Source organism: Macaca nemestrina, chromosome 3 (genome assembly GCF_043159975.1).
Source record: "Macaca nemestrina isolate mMacNem1 chromosome 3, mMacNem.hap1, whole genome shotgun sequence".
NCBI classification, from domain to species: domain Eukaryota; kingdom Metazoa; phylum Chordata; class Mammalia; order Primates; family Cercopithecidae; genus Macaca; species Macaca nemestrina.
The window spans coordinates 68,790,733-68,817,197 of NC_092127.1; the positions used below are offsets into that span (position 1 = coordinate 68,790,733).

Sequence of the window (26,465 nt, forward strand, 5' to 3'; positions counted from 1 at the left end):
TTCAAGTCACTTGCTTCTTATTTTCAAATAAAAAATTTTTTAAGAATATTATTTTGCTTCAGTCAATTTTTGCTCAGAAGACTGCTCCAATGAACAACCCTAAACTCTTAGTGGTTTATAGCTGCAGAGGTTTATTTCTTGCTGATAAAAGTATAGGCTGCCAGAGGCTATGACTCTGTCCACAGCTTGGCTCCACATGGCATCTGAAGATACAACCCTTATCAGGGACATGTGTTTTCCTGGCAGAGGGGAAAGACAGCAGTGGCCAAAATGTGATGATTTTTAAATCTTTCACTTGGACGCAGTTCACTTTGCTTCTGTTCACATTTCATCAGTCAATGCAAGTCACCCGGCCAAACTCATAATACCCACACCCCAAAGGTAACTTTCTGTGTCACATGGCAAGTTGGGAAAGTCCTCTTACTGCGAGAAGAGTGAATAAACAGGAATCCTATGGTCTATTACATTTATGTCTTATTTCAAAGACTTTTGGTTTTATTGTTGGATTATAGGTACATTTTGTGAATTTTAGTGTGGAAGTGATTTTTTTTCTTGATGTTTGTCAGCTTTGTAGGCTGAGCGCTATAGACATACTGATACACAGATTAAGGCTGATTCAGGAGTTTAGTAAAGAAGCTTTATGTGAGAGCATATTAAATATGAAATCTTTACTGTTTCATTCTGTTTTCTTTTTTTGCACCTTCGTCACTTGTCTTTTACTTCTATTGATTATTGGATAGCAGTTCAGAGACTTTTTTTTCCCTCTACACTGCTATAAATTGTTCATTTGTAAGCCCTTGCATTGTTTTGAAGATAATTCCCTTTTCTGTGGATTACCCATTAGTCATGTTAGCTGGATAGTGTGGATTTTCACAATTTACTACCTTTTCAATACGATGAATTGTGCCTTTGTCAATTTCACAATCATGGTTTTTCTTACAGTGTCCACGTGTAGATAGCAGCCTGCCAACAAGTAAACAAAAACTGAGTTAAGCGACATACAGATACAGCTGAAATACCAAATTACCCGTGGCCTCTCCTGGAGTTGTATTTATTTGCACACAGTGGGGACTAGTATTTCCTTGTGAAACAAGAGACTTTTACTGTTTTGAAATAGCAGAACTGAACCTCAGATGTATAAATTCATTAGGATAGATTTATGCTAGTGAGGCATGGCACTTGAGAAGAGACAAAGGGCAAATTATCAGAGAAAGTTGAGGTATACACATAATGCCGGATGTGGAAGGGTCATAGGGAATTTGAAAATTAGATTTATCTCCTAGATATCTAGGAGTAAATGTTTCTGTGTAGTGATAGAAGCAGAAATAATTAGACTGGAACGCATCTTGAGTTCATTTGGTCCTAACCATTACCACAATACAGAAGTAGTCACATTGATAAAATCTTATCAAAGCATGGCTTATGTTACTCTATGTAATTTTGGAGGATGGGCCTCTCAACCTTACAAGGTTGTGTATTCCAGCTTTTCATAGGAATCCTAGTTAGGTATTTCTCTTAATTCCATACCATGTTTTGTTTTAGTAGGGTGAGGTCTGAGAGGGAAAGCAGTAATCAGATCAACCTGTATATGTACTTTTCCTTTTAAATTCATTAACTAGACTCCCCAAAGATGAGTTTATTTCACTTGCGATTGAGTCTAGCTCTAGAAAGGATGAGATTATAAAGTCCAACTCCATCGTTTTACAGATAAAATAAGAGTTCTGATGATAAGAGGCTTCCCCAAGGTGATAGAGCCTCAGAGTGGCCAAGCCAAAGCCAGAAGATAGTCTTAAGTGTTCTTCCTGTTATATGCCACATATAAGGAACTACTCTAAGAATATATTAATATCAGATGTAGCTAGGTAGTGGAGTGTAAGCTTCTCCCGTACTGGAGACTGAGACCACAAAGTAAACTATGTTTTGAGCCCAGTGCTTGACCAAAAAAGAATAATTTTGTAAGTCACTGAAGTAAAGAGAAAGAATAAAAAATTATATGAGGCAAATTCCCTTCAGCACTTAAATGCATTGGCTTATTTTAGACTCATTTGGAAAATATTTTATCTAGTGAAGTTAAAATTATAGTTGCATAATTTCATAACTAATTCTACTTAATTCCTGACCTGATTATTCTAGTTCTCATGATGCTAGTCCTGGCCTCAGGTTCTAGATTGGCTCTAGAATTTACTGTTTGTGAGATCTTTACACTTTATTTTTCATCTCTGAGCCTCAGTTTTCCCATACGTAAAATGCAGTTGTGTTGGAGGGTCTCCTTTGGAGAAGTTCCTGTTGAAGACAGACCTTGATGCTAACCATTTCCTATCTGCCAGGTGTACTTTACATATTCTGTGTTAATTAATCCTCAAAACAATTCTTTAAAGTAGATACTATTGAACCCACTTTATAAATGAGGAAAGCTAGACTAAGGGAAGTTAAGATAACCTTGCCTAAAGATCTGTATCTACTAAGTTATATACTAGGATACAAATTCAAGTCTCTCTTACTCCCAAGCCAGTATCTATCCAGTGTACTGGACATTTCCATCCATATCTCCAAGGGTTCCATGAAGGTAAGATGAGATAAAGTACATGAAAAACTAGAAACTGCAAAGTGCTATATAAATGAGGGATACTATTATTCCTTCTAAGTGTTCTTAGCCATGTAATTAGCAGAAATTTGCAGTAGAATCCATTCCAAAGCACTAATAAGTCTAGGGGCGTTGTATTTTCTATTTTACAATGAGGACATTGAGGGCCGTACTGATTCCTAATCGGGTTCCAAAGCCTACCATCTGGCTGGCTTCTCCAGTGCTTTCCCTCAGGCCTTGATATTAGCCCTTGGCATAGGAGCTGGGATTCTCTTACCCACGGATTGATTTTCTGTGATGGAACTTCCCACCCAGTGCGCTGAGATACCTTGGGAATCTAAGAATTAGGTTACTAGTGTGAGATGAGATACTGATGATAGTAGTTTTTTTCTTACAGTGTTGTTTAAGACCATTTACATAAAGTAAACCATTCAAAATTCATGACAGTTGAAATGTTATTTGAATATCACTGTATTTATATGACTGCTCTTCTAAACTTTCTGAATTTAGCAATGATTAATTTGATGCATAAGAAGTTTGGTGGTGCCCCTGCCTCCAGAGAATGCTCTGTAATGGCCATACCACATGGCACTACCTCTGACTTTTCTGCTGAAGCATCCTAGCCAGGTTATTGCTTTTTTTTCTGGATTTGCTTATCTTTATTACAAAAGTTTTTTTGAAAACCATGACAACTACCGTATTTGGAGAAGCTTTTGTGTGTGTGTTTGCAAGCAAATCTGAATTCCATATTATATGATGTTACCAAAATGACCAGTCTGAAACAATCTAAGCCACTGGTATTGTTTTTCAGGTTTGTTCAAAGAAACAAAATTCTACTCTCTTCTTTTCTTATCAGAATGCATTCGTTGTCCGAAGGAAGGGCCTTGTGAGTCAATTTTTCATCTAAAATAATTTTTTTTGGTTGGGGATTATGAATGACTGCTTTGTAGATTTGTTGAAGGATAGTAAATGATTGAATTGACTAATATTCCAGGGTGCCTTAGTGAAGGTCCACATGAAATTATATTTATATATACAGAGAAGAGATAGATTTAAAGCAAAAATTCAGTTAGTGTTTTGTTTCGATTCTGTAAGAAGAATCATTATTAAATACAGCAACATCTGTGAATGCTTCAGGGAAAACTTCATTACCTTGGACTCATCCTTGACCCTTCCTCTCTCACACTCCATATACAATCTATCAGGAAATGGCATCTGCTTTCCCTTCAAAGCATGCTCAGAATGATTACTTCCCACTGCCTCCACTACTCACTGCTACAGTCCTCTCGAGTCACCACTATCTATGACCTGGATTATTTTAATAGCCTCCCAGCTATAAATAAATAAAGGAAAAGTTGCGTAAGCTTATGTGTTGTTTTTCTTCTGGCACAACTATTTTACTACCTATTATTTAAAAAATATTGAGCAAGTATTATGAGATTAGCTTATACTTGATAATTCTTGTCCACTTGAGAAAATCATCTTTTGGGGAGGTAAGAGCAACACATATTAGAAATTCATTGATCACATGAATTAAGTGACAAAAAAACACAGAAGTAAATGATGTGTCCAATTGAAGTTAAGGCAACTGACATAGAGAACTCCTAATTAAAAGTTCCTACATGAATTTAGTAGATTAGAGAAAGTTTCTCGAAGGAGGGTGAAAGTGAGCTGTGCCTCAGAGGACATGGAGGAGTTATAGCAAGGGGGCCAAGTGGCATTTTTGCAGTTGTACTAAGGTAGGAATTAGCTCTGTGTTTTCTGAGAAGTGTGCTGGTTGGATGGAAGAAAAGGAGCAGGTACATTTGAAGAAGATTTGGGGATAAGAGAATGACATGAAAATTCAGATGATGGGAGTTCACTTGGTAAGGTGTTGGAGTTGTATCTGAGAATATGACTGGCCCTAAATGTTGAGAATCCTAATCTGGACCTAGAGATGGTGAAGGAGGTAGACCCAGTCAATATCGTTGTTAGGAAATCTTAAGTGGAGTTAAGAATGTGATTATGAGCGTGATGGATGTAGTTAGGGTGTCCAGCTATCCTAGTTTGGCCAGGACTGTCTCAGTTTTAGCACTGAATAATCCCTGTCCTTGGAAACCCCTCAATTGCAGGCAGACTTCATGGTTGGACACCTTAGGTATGGTTCAGACAAGTGATTGGTATCTGAGGTCCAAACCAGAGCAACACTTTAACATGTTAACAGGGGAAGAGAGCATGACAACAGGAGATCCAGGGCAGAGCATTTCAGAGCTCTGCTAGGCAGGCAGTGGAACTGGATTATATTTTGACTGAGAGCATTTTGGCCAAATGAAATGTAATCAAAAGCAGCATGGTAAAAGCAACTTTGTGTGATAGTTTGGTTGAAACAGACTTTGGAAACAAAATGAATATGTTAACCACTGGCATTCAAGTTTTTGTTAAATAGTAATGATAGTAGCTGTCATTCATGAATGCTTTCAGCTTGTAGGGCACCTGGCTAGACTTTGCAAATATTACCAAATTTAATCTTCACAGCCATCCTATGAGATAGGCACTACTATTGTCTCCGTCTTACAAATGAGGAAATTGGTGATTTGGGAGATTAGGCTGTTGGCTCAGTCCCATAGCTAGTCAATCTAGAGTGAGATTTTGAACCCTGAGCAGCCCAAAGCCCTGCTTTCTTTGGTCACCATGTAGTACTGCTTCCTGGTATCAAGGAACAGGATTCATTAATTATCCATTGTTATCTTTTACTATAAAAGTAATAAATAAAATAAATAAATTAATTCTAGAAAAATTATAAAATGTAGAGTAGCAGAAGATGACTATACAAAGTCCTCACAATTTCCTCCATTAGAAACAGCCCTGTTAACACCTTTGTTTACATATTTTTTTTCTTTTTGGGGCATATTGATTTACATACATTTTTAAAAATTAAAATGACATTTGATAAATGTTTTAAAACCAATTGTTAGAGATTTGGCTTTTTTTTTCAACTTATATTTTTGGGCCTTTAGGCTGTGGTGACTTTTTGATATTACAGTGTGCAGTAGAAGTGATTAGCCGAAAAACAACGTGCAAATAAAATAAAGCAAAATGAAATGAGACTAAAAAAAGACAAAAAATTCAAAACAATAGGCAGTCATACAAGAGATGAATAACAATTGTAAAACCATTCATTCTATAAATATGTTGTATTCAAATTATAATGCTCTGAAAGTCGATGGCTGGGGAATATTTGCTTTTCAGCAGGCCTTGATGTTGAACAAGTTTCTAAGTGTTTTTAATAAAATCACCTGGAGCCAGTGACTTGAATCACAAGCAGGATCTCGGCCCCTAGGCAGAGTCACAGGAAGGTGGCTAATCTTAAGTGTATATACAAGGAGTCCAGGAGGGACTGTGCTCAAGGGAATAACCTAAGACCAGAAATGATAGACGTAGTAAGGAGAATTAATCTCAGGATGAGAATATTAAACCAGTGATGATCAAATCTGAACCACAAGTTTACTGCTAGGCTAACAATAACGTGACAACAAGAAGCTGATACTGAGTCCCAGAGCATTGGGGCAACACTCTTGCCTTAGTTCATTTGTGTTGCTATAAAGGAATAGCTGACACTGGGTAATGTATAAAAAAATGAGTATTCGTCTCACAGTTCTGTAGGCTTGTACTGAAGTATGGTGCCAGCATCTGCTTCTGGTGATGGCTTCAGGCTCCTTCCACTCATGGTGGAAGGTAAAGTGAAACCAACATGTGTTGTAGTCGAAGAGGGGATAAGGAGGGTGCCAGACTCTTTCTAATAATCAGCTCTCTGGGGAGGTAATAGAGGAAGAACTCATTCATTACCCTGAGAATGGCACCAAGCCATGTATGAGAGGCTTGTCCCCATGACCCAAACACCTCCCATCAGGCCCCACCTCTAACATTGGGGATCATATTTCAACATGAGGTTTGTGGGCACAAACACCCAAAACAGGAAGCAACTCTAAATCCTTCCTGCCAAAGGGCAGGAGATTAGGCCTGGGATGAGCCTCCAGGTGGACAAAATGGCTCCAGAAATTAGGAATGTGGCAGGACTTGTCAATCTGAGGTGTGCAGGGAGGCGAACAACACCACGAAGAGCTGCAGGATTTGTAGGATGATTAAAAATTAGTGCAGTGTATGCAAGGAAGTGATTTGAGAGGATACTTCTTAATAGTATTGGGGTAGCAAATGAAAGGACAGAGACTGTTGGTCTGCACAGTGATTGGAATTATATGTACAGAGATATCCAGACATCCCCATTAAATAAATAGATTGAAGTAATACCTGTAACTATATTCCTCTTTATATCACATTTTTTTGGCAAACAGAGAAAAAACATGCAGCTGGTCCTGTGGAGCCTGTAATGCTGCCATTACTTTCATGAAATTAAAGTTTTAGCTGGTATATGAACGTTTTCTTTTATTACAGAGCCTCTAAACAGACGTGCCATATCCTATTATTACAGTTTAAGTTAATCGTATCGTGTTTTAAAATTAAAAATTATTATCTTTACTTGGTGCTATCAAAACCATCACAAAATTAATCACTAATATACTAGGATGACGGTTCAATTAACTTTCGTGAATTTTGATCAGATAAACACTAAGATTTATTATTGCATTCTGAAGTCTTTATTAGGTGAGTGAGTTACCCGAACAGTTAAAAACTCATCTAATAAAGACCTGGAAAATGCTGCTTTTGAGTTAAAGAGACCTCTTGGTGTCTGTATATTTTTTGCTTGTTTGTTTTTGTTGCACTAAGAGTGCCAATTGTATAGAAGTTAATTCAGTGATCTTAACTAGAAATAACCTTTTTAATGTTTTTGGATATATAAAATTTAAAAACTTCCAAGAGTGTTCAAATGTTATAGGAATGTCTATAAATTAAGTATAGCTCATGATTAGATTTGCTTCAGTGCTTTGAAATTTTGAATCAAGTCTTCTTTCCGTAGTATTGGATGAATATGATCATAATTTCTGTCTCTTCCATGAAATTTTCTGATATATATTGTTTTAAAACTATAAAGTAGTCTATGCTTGTTATTCAAAAAAGTCCTCCCAAACTAAAACAATGTTGAATATGGCCCCTCTCCCATCCTCAAAATAGCTGTGTAAACAATTTGATGCATGTCTTTGCGATTTTTCATGAAGGTTCTAATTGTGTTTACATATATACATAAATATATACATGCATACACTCTCCTTCCTCCCCTCTCTCTTCTTCCTTCCCCTCTCACTTCTTCTCCTTTGTCTTCCTCCTCCTCCTTTTAAACATAAGTGCTGTGACATTGCGAAAGGAAAGAAGGCTTTGTTCTGTGCTCTGTGCTTTATTGAATTTCATTCATTGGTGGAGCTTATTTTCTTTGTCCTTTCCTGCCTTTGCCACTATGAAGGTTCAATAAATTCAGTCTCTGTTTTGCTTTTCTTTATATTCAGCAGCCTCACTAGGAACCCTCCCAGAACAAATCCTTAACTATGTAAAAGAGAGCAATTCTGGGTGCTTTCTCCTGGGGACAGCCTCAGTTCTGGCTTCCCTGGTGATTGGCCCAAGGCCCAGCGTGGTTTTTGTATCAGTTGATTCCAAGTGTGAAGTTTCTCTGGAGTTTCCTTGGAAAGAAGGTCCTTTGTAGCATTCCTCTTCTGTCTGTTATTGGTCGAGGTTTCCTCTGCATTAGTTATCTATTATTTTGACTATGTCTGATTTCTCTTTTCTAGGACTTTCTAGAATACCTTGATATGTTGATGGTGGACTTTGTTTTTTTTTCTTCTTCTTCTTGTGTCTGTCATTTCAGTGGGATTTAGAGAGACCAAAGAGGTGAGGTACACATGATGGCTCCGTCAACACCTTGAACTTCCCAGATGTCTACTATTTTTTCTAAATCAGGACCAGGTTTCAGTAAATTCTTTCAGGGAACGAACTTATTTACACTTCCTCTGGTTTGTGTTTATATTAGAACTTGAAAGGCTTTTTTTTTTTTTTTAAGTTTTGTGTTAGTGTTAATAATAACAAAATCATTGATATCTCATTGCTCTCTGTCTGCATGTGTAAATAACAGTGTTGCATGACAACTGCATTTATAGGCCACCACAAAGTGTTGCTTGCATAAGGCCAGTTAGTGATGCAAAATTCACTTTGAAAACTGGACATAATTATCCATATTTCATTTGACATGTATAAATGTCACTACCCTTTTGTCATATGTATTTGTATTTTACTTGCCAGGTAACTGAATATTGCCACCTGCCTTTTTCAGCGCCTAGATCAACTAGAAATTTAAAAAAAGTAGTAATAACTTTTCATGCACACATAGTACTCTATTAATGTGTCTTAAAATTATTTCTTAATTACTATCAGAAACAAATGAGTGGTTCAGCATTTAAAAAAATTTGTTTCAGGAAGGAGAAAACATTTTCTATTTGGCAGTTGAAGATATAGAAACAGACACGGAGCTTCTGATTGGCTACCTGGATAGTGACATGGAGGCTGATGAGGAAGAACAGCAAATTATGACAGTCATCAAAGAAGGGGAAGTTGAAAATTCTAGAAGACAATCAACAGCAGGCAGAAAAGGTATTGCGTCTTTAATTGGTGATCTGGGAGAAGAAAAGTTGTAGAAAAAATGTAGTTTAAACTGTGGTTGAATTATAGTTGCCTTGTAATATGGCATTCTCAAATAAAGTTAGTTTTTGTCAAAATTATTCTCAGAGGGTATCCTGTGGTGGCCTCATCTTTCTTACAGCGGGAAAAGTATGTTGGGGATGGGCGATGGATGTACCCTATAGGACTGCCTAGGCTGTAGGCAGGTCTGCATTGCTGGGGCAGCTCCTGGCTCTCACTGCTCTCACTGGCACGTTGGGATAATGAGTAATGAGGATTTTTGTAGTCTTGCCCTAACTCTGCCACTAATCAGTCTTGTAACGTTGGGCAAGTTGCTGACTTTCTGAGACTTTATTTCTCATCTGCATATGGGAAAAGGTGAGTGTGGAAGTGAGCTACACGAGAGCTTGCTGGATCCGAAGGGGATTGATTCCTCTTGTTTGGGATCTTTTGGGAACCTGCAGCTTCTTGGCATGTCTTTCTGTTCTGATCACAGAAGCCTGGAGGATTGCTAGGTCACCCTAGTGTCATTCCCAAAAACTTTCAGTGACCGTAGGTCACACCTTCCTCAGTCTATACTGCAGCCACTTGCTTGTTAACTGCCAGGGAATAATCAATTCTTATTGGCCTTGTTTCTATGTTATTGTGTTTTACTCCTAAGGGAAATTTAAGGGATATGTGACTGATGCTGTAGGTATTCACATTTTGTAATAGGCCTCATCTTAATCCTTTCAGGCTGTTATAACAAAATACTTTAGACTAGATACTTGGTAAGCAGCAGACATTTATTGCTCACATTTCTGGAGCCTAGGAAGTCCATCAAGGTGCCAGCAGATTTGGTGTCTGGGAGGGGCTCATTTCTAATTAGATAGCACCTTCTAGCTATGTCCTCATGTGACAGAAGGGACAAACAAGCTCTCTTGGGCTTCTTTTACAAGGATTAAGCCCATCCATGAGGACGGGGTGCTTATAACCTAATCACCTCCTGAAGGGCCCACCTCTTAATACAATTCCATTGAGGTTTAAGTTTCAACATATGAATTTTGGGGATTCATGAACATTCAGACCATAGCAGGCTGATACTTACTATACAGTACTTTTGCATTTTGTGGAGCAAAGCCACTTCAGAAGTGATACTGGTTTCATTAGTCAAAGTGGTAGTATGCTTTTCCTATACTTTTTCTGTGCTAACTGCATGTTACTGGCTGAGAAAGTGTGAACATTCTGTCACCATTGCCAGCTTAGGCTTCTGTTTCTTTATTTTAGTTGAATTATTTAAGGGGAAGATAAGGACAGGCTTATATGCATTATGCTATTTGGAATATCATATTTTGGGTGATGGGAATTATTTCTATATTATTCTGTATTTTCTTTATTTTTGTATTTTATTTTTTCTCTGTTGTCCTCAGGGCAAGTTTTTTTGTCCATTATTTTAATTTAAAAATAAGTCATCTACTTACCTATTACTGCCTGATTTCTGCTTTAGTTATTAAAGTACCAGTTTTCATTATCTTTGTAAAAAGAATCAACAGAAAGTTAAACAGAATCGTATGAACCAAGCACTTGTATTGTGGCTATTTTTATTCTAGAATTCTTAGTTTTATTTAGAAAAGCAAAGAAACAAAATAAACTCAAACTCAGCAAAAGAAACAAAGAAGCCAGCCAAATGTCTAACAATGAAGAGTTTGGTTAAATAAATTGTGGTACTTTAAGTTTAAAAAAACGCCAGCATTTGACTTGAGAAGATGTTAAGTGGGGAAACATATAAGATTGTATATAAAGTATGATCCTAAATTTACCTCTTCTTAGACTGCACATAGAATATGTATGCACTAATGGCAAGTCAGGCTTGCCAGTAATATTATGACAGTTGTCTCTTCATGATGGGATTATTGGTGTTTTTTATTTTCTACATTTTCTAAATCTAATTTTATTTCATAATCAGAAACAAATGTGTTACTTAAATAGCACACTGAGAAATTTGGTCAGACCTGCACCGGTCTACATGGGACCGTGTAGCCTAACCCACTCTACTAGCTTAATCAGCACTGTTTTTATGACCTTGGTCTTTTTTTACACGTATGTGAGATTCCCCTTGGTAATTCAATATAGTTTGCCTTAGTTGGATTTTTCTCCTTGCGAAGGTAAAAATGAGCTAAAAATGACCAATTTCAGGAATAGTTTTTGTTTTCTAATTTAACATTTTGATATGAAAAGTTAACATTATAGGATGAATTAAATAAGGAATTTGACTTTGTATTAATTTGCTGAAAGACAAGTGATTTTGAAAATAATGTATTTCTCTCTAGTAACACTTGCTATTATTTTTTTTGTGACCAATATTATTAATATTTGTAGTGATAATAAGAATTTACTCATATGGTATCTTTAAGCACAATTAATTAATTAATTTAAAATGAGAGCAAAACTTAGCATTTCTTGGCTCTGAATTTTTGTCTCATGAATATGCTTCCTTGTAAATGTGCAGATCACCTTGGCTGTAAAGAGGACTATGCTTGTCCTCAATGTGAATCGAGTTTTACCAGTGAGGATATTCTTGCTGAGCATCTTCAGACATTGCATCAGAAACCCACAGAGGAGAAAGAATTTAAGTGCAAGAACTGTGGGAAGAAATTCCCAGTTAAGCAGGCTTTGCAAAGACAGTGCGTATATTAAAGAATATCTTTAAAATTATAAGCTAACACAGTTTATTCCATTTGGCTTAACTCATAGTTTTTAACCTGTGTGTGTGTGTTTGTGTGCACGCGTGCACGCGCATGTTTTTGTGTGAGTGAGAGATTAAGCATTTCACATTGGTATTGTCATTAACTCATCTTTTCTTAGTATAGTATGTTGATATATGAAATATTCAAATTACGAATTTTAACACGTAAACACTGTTTATGGTAATTGATTTTGTCCATTTAATAATTTGCCATTATGTATCAAACTTACTGGCTTAATCTGAAATTCAGATATGCCTAATTTAGTTACTCCTTCGAGGTAACAGACTTTTAGTTGTCTACATTTTATATTGCTTCTGGAATCTGTTAAAATAAAAGTTTAAGAAATGGGGAGAGTTCAAAGTATAAAGAATTCCTGGACATTTTGGGAAGCACTGTTTATTTGAGAACAACTTTGGAGGAATCATTTAAAGATGCATAGGTCCCGGATATAACAATATGATGAATTAGATGATCCCACACATAGCTCTGTACCCTTTTTTATTTTAACAATTTATATTAACAACATAAAATTATCTTTATTTAAATATTTTACAGGATCAGAAATTATTAAAAGTGAGAAAGTAGATACATGCATTTGTAAAGTTTTATTTTTTTTTACTCATTAAAGTTTTTAATTTTAATCAGATAATTGACTTTAAGTAATTTAAAAGCATATTTACATGTTGGATACAACTGTAGACTATCATTTTGTTGAAGCCAATGACTTCCAGTATGAAAGTAATATAAATTGTCCCATCTCATCAACATATGTCTTTTTCTCTTCTCTTATGTGCTGCCATCCTTCCATTTACTTTCTTTCTCCAACCTTAGCTTCTCATTTTAACAGAATGTCACCTTACTTATGAGCAGGAAATCTTTAACATAGGCTTTAATGTTACATTTTTGTGTTTCATTGAACTAAAATTCTGAAATATGCTACATTTCATACTAAGACTATAAATATTATACACATCAACTTTTGCTTATAAAAATTGAGATGAAAAATTGTGCTTGAAACTTACTAAATGTTCAGAGTTTCAGAACTTTTATAATAGCAGGATACTACGTATTTAGAAGTTCTATTGTATATTCTTAAGAAAACAAGCAAGGGCTATATGCTTTTAAATAAATAGATGTTAAGTTTCATTCTAGTTTGCTTTTATTGCATTTTGTATTATATATTTATACAAAAGGCACCCTGCTGAGCAGGAGCTTAGAGTTAAATAAGGTACTACTAAAAATTTAAAAAGGCAAAAGACAGAATGAAAAAAAGGATCACGAACGTGACTTTATTCAGAGTTAGCATAGTTTCATTTTTGTCTTAGAGTTCCAGTTTTTGGTTTTTTTCTTTCTCTTTTTCCTATTTCCCTTTAGTGTTCTTCAGTGCACAGCGAAAAGCAGTCTGAAGGAGTCTTCGCGAAGTTTTCAGTGCTCTGTTTGCAATTCTTCCTTCAGTTCAGCATCAAGGTTTTGTGTCTGAGTTATGAAATGGCTGTTATATAATTGTGGGTCATTTTTTTGCATGCACACTTTCATGCTTCTTAGTAATTCAGTTTCACATACCTACAGAATTTAAATGCTTTTCTTCTTACCTGCATAGGTAATGCATGGAATGACCCCAAAACTCTACTAGGGAGCATGTATTACAAAATCTTGCTGATGTTAGAGTTTTGTAGGTATGTCTTCACCATTTCTTCTCCCTGTTCCGCTTTGCTGGTTGTCTTGTAGTTTTGAGCAGCACCAGGAGACTTGCCGGGGGGATGCCAGGTTTGTGTGCAAGGCTGACAGCTGTGGAAAGAGGCTGAAGAGCAAGGATGCCCTGAAAAGACACCAGGAAAATGTCCACACTGGTGAGGAGTCATTGGAGGGTCGTTTCCGAAGGGGCTTCCTTTCCCCAGGCCACAGCGATCTGTTTTTAATTCTCACTCTTGAGGAGAGAGCTGGCTTTTCCATTGTGTTTCACACAGATGTGGAGTGCTGGCAGTGGAGTTTTTTCTTTCACTGAACACTATTTCTTTCTCAAGTTGAATTTAGCAGCATTTATTCTTTTTCCCATTTCTGAATTAATTGTAACTGTAAGCCTTAGTTAGAGTCTAGTTATGTTTGGGTGGTCAGGTGCATTAAGAATTAATATTTCTAAGTAAGAATTTTAAATGTTTCAGCATATGACATTTCTTTTATAAATTGTTAAAATGTATGATTATTAAGTGATGTCCTTCTGCCTTATTATTTTTACAGTAAAATCCAACTTGTGAAAATACTTACAGTTCTTCTAAGTTAGAGAAAATTGCTAAGACATTTTGACATTGGAATTGAATATGTATGGATTAAGAAAACAAATATTATTTGAATTTCATCTAATAGCTAGCTAAACAGTAAAACAAATATAAAATTTGACTGTCTTTTAGGTTTATCTGCTTAGCACATGGTATACTGTCAGTAAATATATTTTGGCTTAGGGATTAAATCTATTGCAGTGAGTTGAACAGATGGCTGTATTGTCCCAGTTAACTTTTTACTTCTTGTCTTTTTACCTCCGTAGACTTCCTCCTTAAAGGAGGTTGAGATTTATGAAACCCTGTATGTTCTTCTATTCATATTCTTTGTTCATGTGTTTATTTTTGCCTTGACTTCTGGGAAGTGGGTAGCTATGTGTCTCTGGATGTTGGGGAAAGTGGATTTCTTTTCTCCCTTCAGTTGTTTATTTTTATATTCAGGAGAAGATGATAATCTGCAAGCAGCATCTGTATCCTATATTTGTTCATTGTCCAAAAAGTATTAGGAGGCTAGTAAAACAACTGCTAGCTGCAACTTTCCATCATTGGTTTGGGCTGCATATTAAGTGCAGCCTGTGGTGAAAGCTCTGTGTGGTGGAAGTAGGGCCTTGTGAAATGCACCTCCAGCTTGGTGCCCTTCACTAGGCTTTTACAGTGTTCTGGTTTCTTTCTTTCCTTTTGAAGAATACATGGCTGACTTAGGGAAGATGACATTTTTTCCGAATTCGGTATACCGGGATATTCCCTATGATTGCAAAAGGCAAGCATAACTTTTTGATAGACTTGCCTTCATAGTTTTTTGATTTTCAATGCTGTTCTAGTTAAAATGCCATTCTTAATTTTCTTCATCTATGTCTGCAATAAATTGTAATAGAACTTTCATGTCAGTTTTAAAGTTTAGGTTTGCTGAACTAAGTGAAAAACCAGATGCATACGAAACTCTGGAAACTTTCATTCTTACTGGGCATGTGGTCTTCAGGCTGTGCTATAAGCACAATTTCTTTGAGGCTTCTTGTAGTTGACCTTGCATATTGTGATATTACTAATTCTGGAAATTTATGGTGATTTTGTAGGAAATAATTCATAAAAGGAAATCTTGTTTTATAATTTTTTTTTATTTGTTGACCATATAAAGTGTAAAATCTTGCTGTATTTTAGCTAACGGTTACTATGCCATGTATTTCACTGGGGTTGGTACATGATGTCATTCTCTCATTCATAGGATGTCTCTTGCTTCTCCCCTTTCCTCTATGGGCTACACAGGCATTTGAGGAAAGAATATTCCCTATTGGAGATAGTAAACAAAGAAGCTCTCATATACATGCTTGTAGAATCCTTTATTATAGAAAGACAAGGCACTCAAAGAAAGAGATCTTTGATGGCAAATTTTTTTTGTTAAGGTGGTATGAATTGAGGATGATGATTAGAGAGAAGCTGATTTTTTTAATATGGATCACATTTTTCCATAGCAACCATAACATGTGGTAGGTAGGTTCTCAGACCAGCTCCTAGAAGCATACTTAGCTTCACAGTGTGTTGAAACTTGAGTATTTAAGTGATTGTGTATTCAGTACAGTTGTATTAATTTCCTCACATGGCCTACTGATGTAAGTAATGTGTTCCTAAATGTTTTTGAAAGTTTAAATCTGAAAGTCAAATATCAGATTTACCTCAACAGGGAAGTTAAGACAGTATAACATCTAATTAGAGCTTTGCAGGTGCTGTTATCCATGAGCCCAGGGGAGCTGGTAGAGTGATGAGGCTCCTCATAGTTACTTAAGAGGAAGCAGAGAGTCAGGGGGCCAAGCTCCTCATCACTTCCCATCTTTCTCTTTTGCTTAGATTCCATGGTTGCTGACAAAGAGACTTTGCATTTATGGGAGATAACATTTATTTACATTCTCAGATGAATAGTCATACATTTTTCCTGTGTGTCTTCTCAGAGGAGCTAGGATTCTTCTAGGGCGAAGTAGAGGAGAAGCCATGAAAAGGAGAGAGAAGATTGAAGAGTGGGGATGAGGGTTTGATGTATTCCCCTTGATACCTGGCAGCAGAGCTGTGTCAGGAGTGCAGGGGTAAAGTGAGAGTGGTGGGTGGAGAAATCTGTTTCGTTCTCTCCTCTCTCCTTCTTGGACCCACCCAATGGGAAGGAGTAGGGACTAGTATCAAAGAACAGTTGCTATGAGGGCTAGGACAGGGCAATAAAGGATTGTCGATGGAAGATGGACCATCCCAACGAGTAGGAGCTGGAAAAGAGGGAATATTCTTTCTGAATGGTGACTCTCCTAGTGGTGTTTAGGAAAGTGATGACCAAATACATGCTATCAGATATTCATTTTGCCTGGGAGAATTTTCTCCTTTAGTAGCCATGTTACTTTTCAATCACTAAGAAGCATTTTCTTGGCTGTCATAGCCTATTAAAAGCAGCACATTAAATGGAATAGGCATCTTGAATAATAAGACAAAAATTCCTATTTGCCATTTAAAAGTGTATTTCTCTTTCATAAATGTAGTCCTATAATAAAATGAAATCATTTTGTAATATTGATTTTACTTGTTTTAGATTTGCTTCAAAATATAGAGAAGTGGGGGAGTGAATGGGGTTGAGATTGGGGCAGGAATAGTCATGGTGAGTCATTGCTGGGACCAGGTGATGGATAGATGGTGATTCATTATACTATATGCTTACTTTTTGTATATTTGAAATCAACCAATTAAAAGTTGAAAACACATTTTATGGTTATTCATTGTGGTGCATTTGATACTCTTATTATATCATGTTTAATAATGTTTGATTGCCTCTTCATTTCTATAACAACTGTGAAATTTGAAATATGAAATGAGCTACTATAAACATAATCACTACATAAGAAGACAGAATTGGGCTTTGAGTAATAGTATGAATTGCCAATATATTGTTTTATTGTACTTTATTTCTTAACATTAATTTGAAAAGCATATACTTAAATATTTTATAGGACCCTAGTGCTGGGAAGAATAGTCTATAAATTCTATCTTAAAAAACTCAGCTGATTAAATAAAATATTCAGTTGAAATATAGAAGAATTAACACAATCAATTTATGAATTAATTTAGTTTTTTCTTTTACAAACATTTGATTAAATTTAATTTTGATTTGAATTCCTTGTGGATATATCATTTTCTCTTTTACTAATATATAGTATTAGTACATGGAAAAGTGAAAGGCCGGTTTTATATATGTAGAAAATGGTATATGAAACTGTGAAGATGTCTCAAATTTAAAAAGAAAGCTTTTACATAGAATGGGAGAGCGTATTTGCGAACTACCCATCTGACAAGTGATTAATAAACAGAATATATAAGATGCTCAAACAACTCAATAGGAAAAAATCAAATAATCTAATTAAAAATGGACAAAAGATCTGAATAGACATTTTTCAAAAGAAGACATACAGATGGCCTACAGGTATATGAAAAAATGTTCAACAAAATTAATCATCAGAAAAAAATGCAAATCAAAACTATAGTGAGATATCATCTCACCCTAGTTAGAATGGCTTTTATCCAAAAGACAGGCAATAACGAATGCTGGAGAGGATGTGGAGAAAGGGGAATGCTTGTATGCTGTTGGTGGGAATGCAAATTAGTACAGCCTCTGTGGACGATGGTATGGTGGTTACTCCAAAGACTGAAGATAGAGCTAGCAATTCCACTGCTAGATATATACCCCAATGAAAGGAAATCGGTATATGGAAGAGGTGTCTGCACTCCCATGTTTATTGCAGCACTATTAACAGTAGCCAAGATTTGGAATCAACCTAAGTGTCCATCAATGAGAGAATGGGTAAAGCTAATTTTCTTAAGTGAAGTAAGCCAGGCACAGCTGCACAAATTTCACATGTGCTAATTTATATATGGAAGCTAAAATTAAAACTATTAAACTCATGAAGATAGAGAATGGAATGATGGTTACCGGAGGCTGGGAAGGGTAGCAGGGAAGGGGTGAATAAAATGGGGATAGTTAATAGGTGTAAAAACATAGTTAGAATAAATACAATCTATTATTCGATAGCACAACAGGGTGACTATAGTCAACATAACTTATTGTATATTTAAAAATAAAACAACAGAATATATTGTATATTTAAAAATAAAAGAACTAAAAAAAAAAAAAAAACAGAAGGGATGTTTCTAACACAAAGAAATGATAGATGCTTGAGATGATGGATACCCCAATTACCCTGATGTGATTATTACACATTGCATGCCTATATTGAAACATCACATGTACCCTAAAAATACATACAACTATTATGTACCCATAATAACAAAAATTCTGAAAAGGTATATAAGCTTCTGCATTTTCTTGGGAGCTTGGGTCTTTATTCTGAAGGCTCCCCTATATACATGTTAAGTAAATTTGTATGTCTTTTCTCTATTTAAAAAATAATTAAAAAGAAGATTTAAAATATAACTTAACTCTTTTAAGTTTAACGGATATATCTACAACACTGAATAGTTTAGAATTCTAAATTATGAAGATGAACTTACATATCACCTCAAAACACTATTTGTTGTTCCTCTTAATAGTCTCATTTTTAAATCATGATGGTATTTTATTTCTATTTTAGGAGATCCTAAGAAAAAGCTTATATGTTCAGTGTGCAATAAAAAGTGTTCTTCAGCATCAAGCCTACAGGAACATAGAAAGGTCAGTAAGATAAAGATTCACCACAGTTTAATATCTATCTTTAACAATTTTAATATGTTTTATAGTAAGTATAAAAGTTAACATTATTTTGATGTGAAAAGATAATCTGAAAAATCAATGGCAATTGTTAACTCTAACAACATTAGCAACTGTTTAATAGAATATATAATAAAATACAATTAAAATGTAGTTTTAATTTTTGCTCTTGCCATGACAAGGTCCAATATATGCATACTATATTTTATTATTATAACAAAGATGTAAATGATCATTCTTAATTTCACATATTGTTTCTTTTAGCATAGCTACGAGCATAAGATATTTTCTTTTAGTTTTTACAAAAGGGAAGGAGATGGTATTCATGAAAATAAAATTTTACTTTTGTTATGGTTTGTAAAATGAATTTTTATCTCTGTTTATATATAAAGTATTACAAAGTAATTTGACAGGACTTAAAATTTATATGATTTTTAATCCAGTAGCTCCAACCATGTGCTGTGGATTTAACTTATAACATGTGAGGTAGCTAAATTATTGTGTTGGTATGACTGTTATATCTTGTATGTTTAGTGATTTTGATCCTTAAGGAGAAATAATAGGACAAGCACCAGACCAGGAATCAGGGTAATGGGTTTCTTTTTCTGTCACCAACCTTCCATGTAACATTAGGCCTTTCTTCTCTCATTTATAAAACGGGACACTGAATTGATCCGTATTCTCTTGTTTGTTTGTTCTCTATGTACCATGAAACTACTTTTCTTTGGTTTTCAGTTTTCAAGTGGCAGTCTTTTTAGATTGTTTAGAGATATGGAATGCTTTATGAATTTGTGTGTCCTCCTTGTGCAGTTATGAATTTGTGTGTCCTCCTTGTGCAGAGGCCATGCTAATCTTCTTTGTTATATTCCAATTTCAATGCTGCTAAAATGGGCACTGAGACTGCTTTTAAAAGAAGTTTTGCACAGAATGCCAATCCAGAGGACCCTTTTATAGGTCCTTTTTCCTCCTTCCCCATCACCTTATGGTTTCTGAAGCAGAACCCTTATGTCTGAAGCAGTTAATCTTTTGAAGAGACAAAACAATTAAGTCTGCTGGAATAGATATCTTCTAAGCATCCTCTTTTATAATTCTATGATTTATTTTTCTGACCCATTTAAATCTTAGAGGTTGAAATTTAAGCTATTTTACCAAATAGAGCAATCGTTCCCAACCTTCTTGGTACTAGGGACCACTTTCCTGGAAGGCAAGTTTTCCAAGGACCAGGGGATGGGGAGAGGTGGTTTTAGGATGATTCAAGCACATTACATTTATTGTGTACTTTATTTCTATTATTATTATATTATAATGTTTAATGAAATAATTATACAACTCAGCATAATATAGAATCAGTGAGAGCCCTGAACCTGTTCTCTTGTAACTAGATGGTTTGGGGGTGATGGGAGACGGTGACAGATCATCAGGCATCAGACACTCCTATGTGATGGTAATGGAATATAGAAACTATAACTCATGCCTCCTGAGTGGTCTTTGCAGAATGTTAGTAAGTTGCTAGCTCAGTGCAGCCCTTCCTCCATTTCAGCCATAGTCCTTCACTATTCAGCCTTTCCAAATCCATAGGCAACTTTTATTGACTCCAGTTGCAACTTTTATTTATTTATTTATTTATTTTTTTGTTGAGACGGAGTCTTGCTCTGTCACCCAGGCTGGAGTGCTGTGGCTGGATCTCAGCTCACTGCAAGCTCCGCCTCCTGGGTTTACGCCATTCTCCTGCCTCAGCCTCCCAAGTAGCTGGGACTACAGGCGCCCGCCACCTCGCCCGGCTAGTTTTTTGTATTTTTTTAGTAGAGACAGGATTTCACTGTGTTCGCCAGGATGGTCTTGATCTCCTGACCTTGTGATCCGCCCGTCTCGGCCTCCCAAAGTGCTGGGATTACAGGCTTGAGCCACCGCGCCCGGCCGCAACTTTTCTTATAGTTGAGAGTGTCTAACGTCTCATAGAGTTTGGTCACAGTATTTCACCTTGCCAGTAGATGATGCTTTCTGACAATGCCAAATTATAGTATGGTCTTGTATCTTAAATTACTGTATATTATTTCATATAATGATAAGGTATATTATGATTCTTCTTGAAAATAATTTTAGAGTTCAAATTTTAAAATATTACCCTCCAAATTGGTATACTGTAAATTTTTTAAAATCTCATAAAAATATACTTTATTTAGCATCTGGCATAATTAAATAGTATTACTTGTCATTTTCACTTTAAGTATGATCTTTTTATTAAGCATTTTAAGGAGTTTTGAAAATAGCTTTGGCTTGAATTTTTCACTATAAATGAGATAGTCAATGCAAAAATGCTTTAATGTATAGTAGATGTTCCCTTTATAATTTTGGGAATATCAGTTCAATTCAGCCTTGAAAAGTGTTTCACGTTGAAGCCATGAGAATTGAAAAGTGAACAATATTTCACTTAAAAATGAAACAAATGAACAGTGTTTCATTTAACAATTTCCATTTTATATATGGATGAATAATTTTTATAATTTTATATATCAATAGAAATTTAACATTAAAAATGAAAACAAAACTTTTCATTTATATATGACTCAGAAGGTATGACATCTCTTTAGAGTATCTTGTCATTATAAAATTATATATTATATATTACAGAAACATAGAGTTTAAGAATATAAATCTGCTTTTACTGTCTTTAAATAAACATTACGAATCATATCACTGGTCCTCAAACATAGGTGTTTCACTGAAGCCACTGTGAAAGTCTTTGATGATAGAAGATGCTGCCTTTAACATGCCTCAGGCTGGAAGTTTTTCTTGTGTGCTGTGGGGCACTAGCATTGCAAACGCTTGTGCAGGCAGTCATACAGATCCCCCGTGCTTTCTAAAGGAACTCTTTGGATTCCAGATATCCCCTCATAGATGCCATTGGATCTAAGTAGGAGAGATAAGTCAGACTCTTGTGGAATGGCATATTTTGGCTTCTGCCTTGTTTCTCTACTTTTCCCCTGCTTTACATAACTGAATTTAATGACTCACCAAGAGTCAGACCTGACAGAAACAGAGGCCGGTTGGCAGCCTTCGACCTGCCACGTGCTTGGGTATTGAATTAAGCCGTGGGCTGCAGGCCTGGGATCTGTCAGCCTTGCCCCAGCATCTGTTTCCCTGCCTTGAGGCCTTCTATGGCCATTTAGATCAAGAGAACCATTTATCAGGGGCCAGCCGAGTCCTCCACTCATTACTCATGTGCTGTACCAGTTCAGGGACTTTTGCCTAGATCCTTCACTCTGCACCGTTGTTCCTAGTTATTCTGCAGAGACACTGTCTTGGCTTCTTGCACAAGGGCCTTTACTTCTCTGGGGTTTAGTATTGTGAGCTGGACCTTTAATGAGGTTCAGACAAAAACATGACTTCACCACAACCATTTCTGAGTATTCAACAACATAGTGTGATGCTGCTGTTCACTGGGATGATCAACATTTCTAATCTGATATGATATGTAATATATTTCTTTTAGAATTGAATACATTGTTTCTGAAAAACTAGACTTCTACTTTTCATACCACCTATCCAGTTTCTCTATGTTAGTGTCTGGGAGGGAAATAGCTAATTTAATATTCAATTTTAATATTTATATTAGCCAATTGTTTACAAAAGTTATATCCCCCCTTATTGTGGTTTTAAAATATATTTTATCTGTATATTTAAGTTATACAACATAATGTCATGAGATACACATATAGTTAAAATGATTATTTTAGTGAAATAAATTAATGCATGCATTATCTCACATAGTTACCCATTTTACCTCCTGTGGCAAGAGCAACTATAATCTACTCACTTAGCAAAAATCCAGAATATAATACGCTATTATCAATTGTAACATTAGATCTTTAGAGTTATTCATCCTGCATGTCTGCTACTTTGGATCCTTTGACTAGATTTCCTCATTTTAAAAATTGTGGTCCTCCTATCATGTGAGATTTTTTTTTTTTTTTTTTTTTTGAGACAGAGTCTCACTCTGTTACTCACACTGAAATGCAATAGTATGAACCCAGCTCACTGAGACAGAGTCTCACTCTGTTACTCACACTGAAATGCAATAGTATGAACCCAGCTCACTGAAGCCTCAACTTCCCAGGTTCAAACAATCATCCTGCTTCAGCCTCCTGTGCAGCTGGGACCACAGACATATGCCACCACACCTGGCTATTTAAAAAAAGTTTTTTTGTAGGGACGAGGTCTCACTTTGTTGTCCAGGCTGGTCTCGAACTCCTGGGCTCAAGCAATCCTCTTGCCTTGGCCTCCGAAAGTGCTGGGATTACAAATGTGAGCCACTGCATCTGGCTCATGTGAAACTTTTATTGTGTACTAAATGCTTTTCTGAATCCTGTATTTTCTGATCTTTTACTGTAATTAATGTTGCGCTCTGTACTATGTACATTTAAGTTTAAAATATTGTTGGCTACTGTAAAGGGAATATTATTAACTGCATGCTACATATTTCCAAGTCTAAATTTGTGTCTAACAGAAGAGTTATTATATATTAGGTATAATTTTATTACAGAGTATAAATTTAATATGTACTAAATAGGACAGCTGTATTATACTTTTAAGGACTATGAATATTATGTCTCAAATGATATTTTTTATTAGTTAACTTATGTCCATTGCATTTTCAGTGTATATAGGTTAGTGTGAACTAATTAGGGCTGAACTATAATATATAGTTTGGGTATTGCAGTAGCAGCTGTTCACATGTTTACACTTTTGCTTGAGAGCTGTGTAATTTACTAAGCTTTGACAGTTTTTAACTGTCTATTTAATCTTTTGCAGATTCATGAGATATTTGATTGTCAAGAATGTATGAAGAAATTTATTTCAGCTAATCAGCTAAAACGTCATATGATCACCCACTCAGGTAAACTATATACTTTTTTTGTTTATAGTGATATCATTACAAAAGAATTACATTGTCACTTTTATAAACTATAAGAGTGGTAATCAGGGGCCTTAGCTATAAATTCGACTTTGGACATTTACTAGTCATGTGATTCTGAACAGGTTACTTTATACTCTAGACCTCAGTTTATTTACAGAGCAAAGGTGCTTAGAGTAGATGATATTGAAGATCTTCAGAATCACCATGTAATTTGTCTCTTAGTCCTCCTTGAGCCTCAGTTTCTTTATTCTTCGTTTGTGAAATGGGATACTGATGCCTACCTTTCATATTAGCTGTGAAGATTATTTAGGTACTGTGCTAGCATAGTGTCTGACATTTAGTAGATATTCAAAAATTTTAATTCTTGTATTTCTAGATACTTTTACATTCTAGCTAAGTTACTAATAAATGTTAGTAAGAAATCTATAAATACATTTTGAGTATGTAAGTTTTTAAAGCGGTAGTTTCATTTAAGCAAGTCTTAGGAATAGGTCTGTTTTACTAATGCAAATTTAAAAATTCAGCTCTGAAAATAATATTTACTTTGTGGAGTCTCTAGTGTTTAAGATATCTATAATTTGAGGCGATTGAAGTCAGAATGTTTTTGAATATGCACATTGTTGATACATATGAATATTTTAGTAAATTAAAATCAGATCAAAACCTATTATCTTTTAGGTATGCTTTACTTGATTCATATTGTATATTTTTTATTTAGGTATCAATGTTATATGGATATTGCATAAATATGGATTTTACATACCAATCTAAATGTCTGGTTCCTGCTGAGCATTGGAACCTCTGCCTCCATGAGGCCTCTGTGGCCCCAGGGGGAGGCAGCTCTGTTCTTTACCTACATCCCTGTCAGGTCACTTTCTGCATTCGGGGCCCTGACCCTGATTTAAACTCTCACATATCAGCATGGTTTTCATCTGGAAATAGGATTCCTTCCTTGAATTTAAACCTTTTCTTTATATCTATGCTACTTTAAAAATTCAAAATACATCTGTAAGAGAACAAGCTCATGTTTCATTTGGGAATAGGCACATTTATGTGTCTATTATGTGGATGGTAGATTTTTTTAGTTGTTTGACCATGCTTTAGTTTACTTACCATGAGAAGCAATATAAGGTAAGGGTGTTTTCTCTTTTATGCTTTACCTTTATATCGATATGAGATTGTCTCCACTCATTTTTTTAATAGAAAAACGACCCTATAATTGCGAGATTTGTAATAAGTCTTTCAAGAGGCTTGATCAAGTGGGTGCTCACAAAGTAATACACAGTGAAGACAAACCTTACAAATGCAAACTTTGTGGAAAGGGATTTGCCCACAGAAATGTTTACAAGAATCATAAGAAGGTAAAAGCTTATTATTATTATTTTTATGAATTTGCTGGTGTGATTTTTATCTTTTGATGAAGCTTTTGTACATCTGGGGCCTACTGTATATAATGCAACAACTAGAGAAGATCACTCACCTGGGCCATAAACCCTCACAACCTCCTTTCTGTCTTTCATTCTCTTTTGAAACTGTCCTTATAAGCAGAGTGCTTAGTTTTTCTTAACAAAGCTATTAGATTAATTTTATGGGATTTACTAATTGCAAAGTCTTTATTCTCTTCCTTCTTTCCATAAACTTTGATGCTTTTTATTACATTAGCTTTTTGAAATTCCCTTCATCCTTGGGATCCTTGTATGCTCTGCTAGGTCTTCTGCCAATTTCTCTGAACGTTTTTGACTCCATTTCCCCTCAGGAGGTTATGCTGGATCCTTTGCCTGTGAACCTCTTCTGTGTTCTCTCTCCTTAAGAAATGTCAACTACATCCATGACTTCTGCTATCAACACCATACTGATGAATTTCAAATGATTTATTTTCTTTAATCCCAAGTTTCAGACTCACATTTATAACTGGGCATCTTTTCGACATAATGAATTCAGCATGCCCCAGAATGGTTTTTTCTTTCTCTTTGCCCGAGATAGCTTATCTTTTGGAGTTTCCTCTTTCTCTTAATGACAGGAGCATATCATTATCCTAGTCTCTTTATTCAGCATTGGTCCCTTTATAAAATTAGAAACCAAATGTAAAGACTCTACCCTTTACATTATCTCATCACTTTCACAGTCATCCCTTCCTTTACCATTCCAACATCCTGATTATTTCTCCTCTGGATTCCTTTAATACTCATCTAATTAGACTTATCACTTCCTGCTGCAATCCATCCTACAAGGCAGCTCATCCCAAAGCATCACTCTGGTATATCACTCTCATACTCTAATATTAAAAGTAGATTGCCAGTGCCTACATATGTAATAGTATGTACACCTTCACCTGTCATTCAGAGTTCTCTACATCATGACCTCAGCCTACTTCTCCAGCTTTTTATCCTTTTATCTGCATTAATCATGCCCAAAACAACTAACTATTTGCCTTCCTTCTGTGTGATCTCTCTACCTTTCTCTTTCTCTTCAAGTTATTAATATAATGTCCTAGTTTCTTCTGTTGATTTTGGTTTACATTTCTTATACTTTACCTTTGCTCAAGTTCTTGTTTCAGAATGTATCATGTAGATAATACATCATGCTTGAATTGAATTCGGGAAATTTGTCCAAAGATATTCAACATTTTAGA

The 26,465-nt window shown here is 35.5% G+C and overlaps 1 protein-coding gene and 1 pseudogene across 29 annotated transcripts in view; one reads left to right on the forward strand and one right to left on the reverse strand.

Annotated features, from left to right (window-relative positions):
- Nucleotides 1-26,465, forward strand: part of LOC105486162 (PR/SET domain 5) — a 344,263-nt gene that overhangs the window by 96,241 nt on the left and 221,557 nt on the right. For 27 of the 29 annotated variants that reach the window (XR_011621031.1, XR_011621027.1, XR_011621024.1 and 24 more), the window contains exons 4-10: nucleotides 8,983-9,157; nucleotides 11,673-11,847; nucleotides 13,285-13,377; nucleotides 13,639-13,760; nucleotides 18,800-18,879; nucleotides 23,728-23,812; nucleotides 25,037-25,194. Coding sequence is in view for 10 of the 29 variants with exons in the window: in XM_011748886.3 (XP_011747188.1) it covers nucleotides 8,983-9,157; nucleotides 11,673-11,847; nucleotides 13,285-13,377; nucleotides 13,639-13,760; nucleotides 18,800-18,879; nucleotides 23,728-23,812; nucleotides 25,037-25,194 (888 nt within the window). In the remaining 19 variants the exon portion in view is untranslated. The remainder of the gene's footprint in view (nucleotides 1-8,982; nucleotides 9,158-11,672; nucleotides 11,848-13,284; nucleotides 13,378-13,638; nucleotides 13,761-18,799; nucleotides 18,880-23,727; nucleotides 23,813-25,036; nucleotides 25,195-26,465) is intronic. The other 2 variants (XM_011748892.3, XM_011748885.3) reach the window with 1 other exon arrangement.
- On the reverse strand, nucleotides 19,699-19,814 carry LOC112427488 (U6 spliceosomal RNA; annotated as a pseudogene).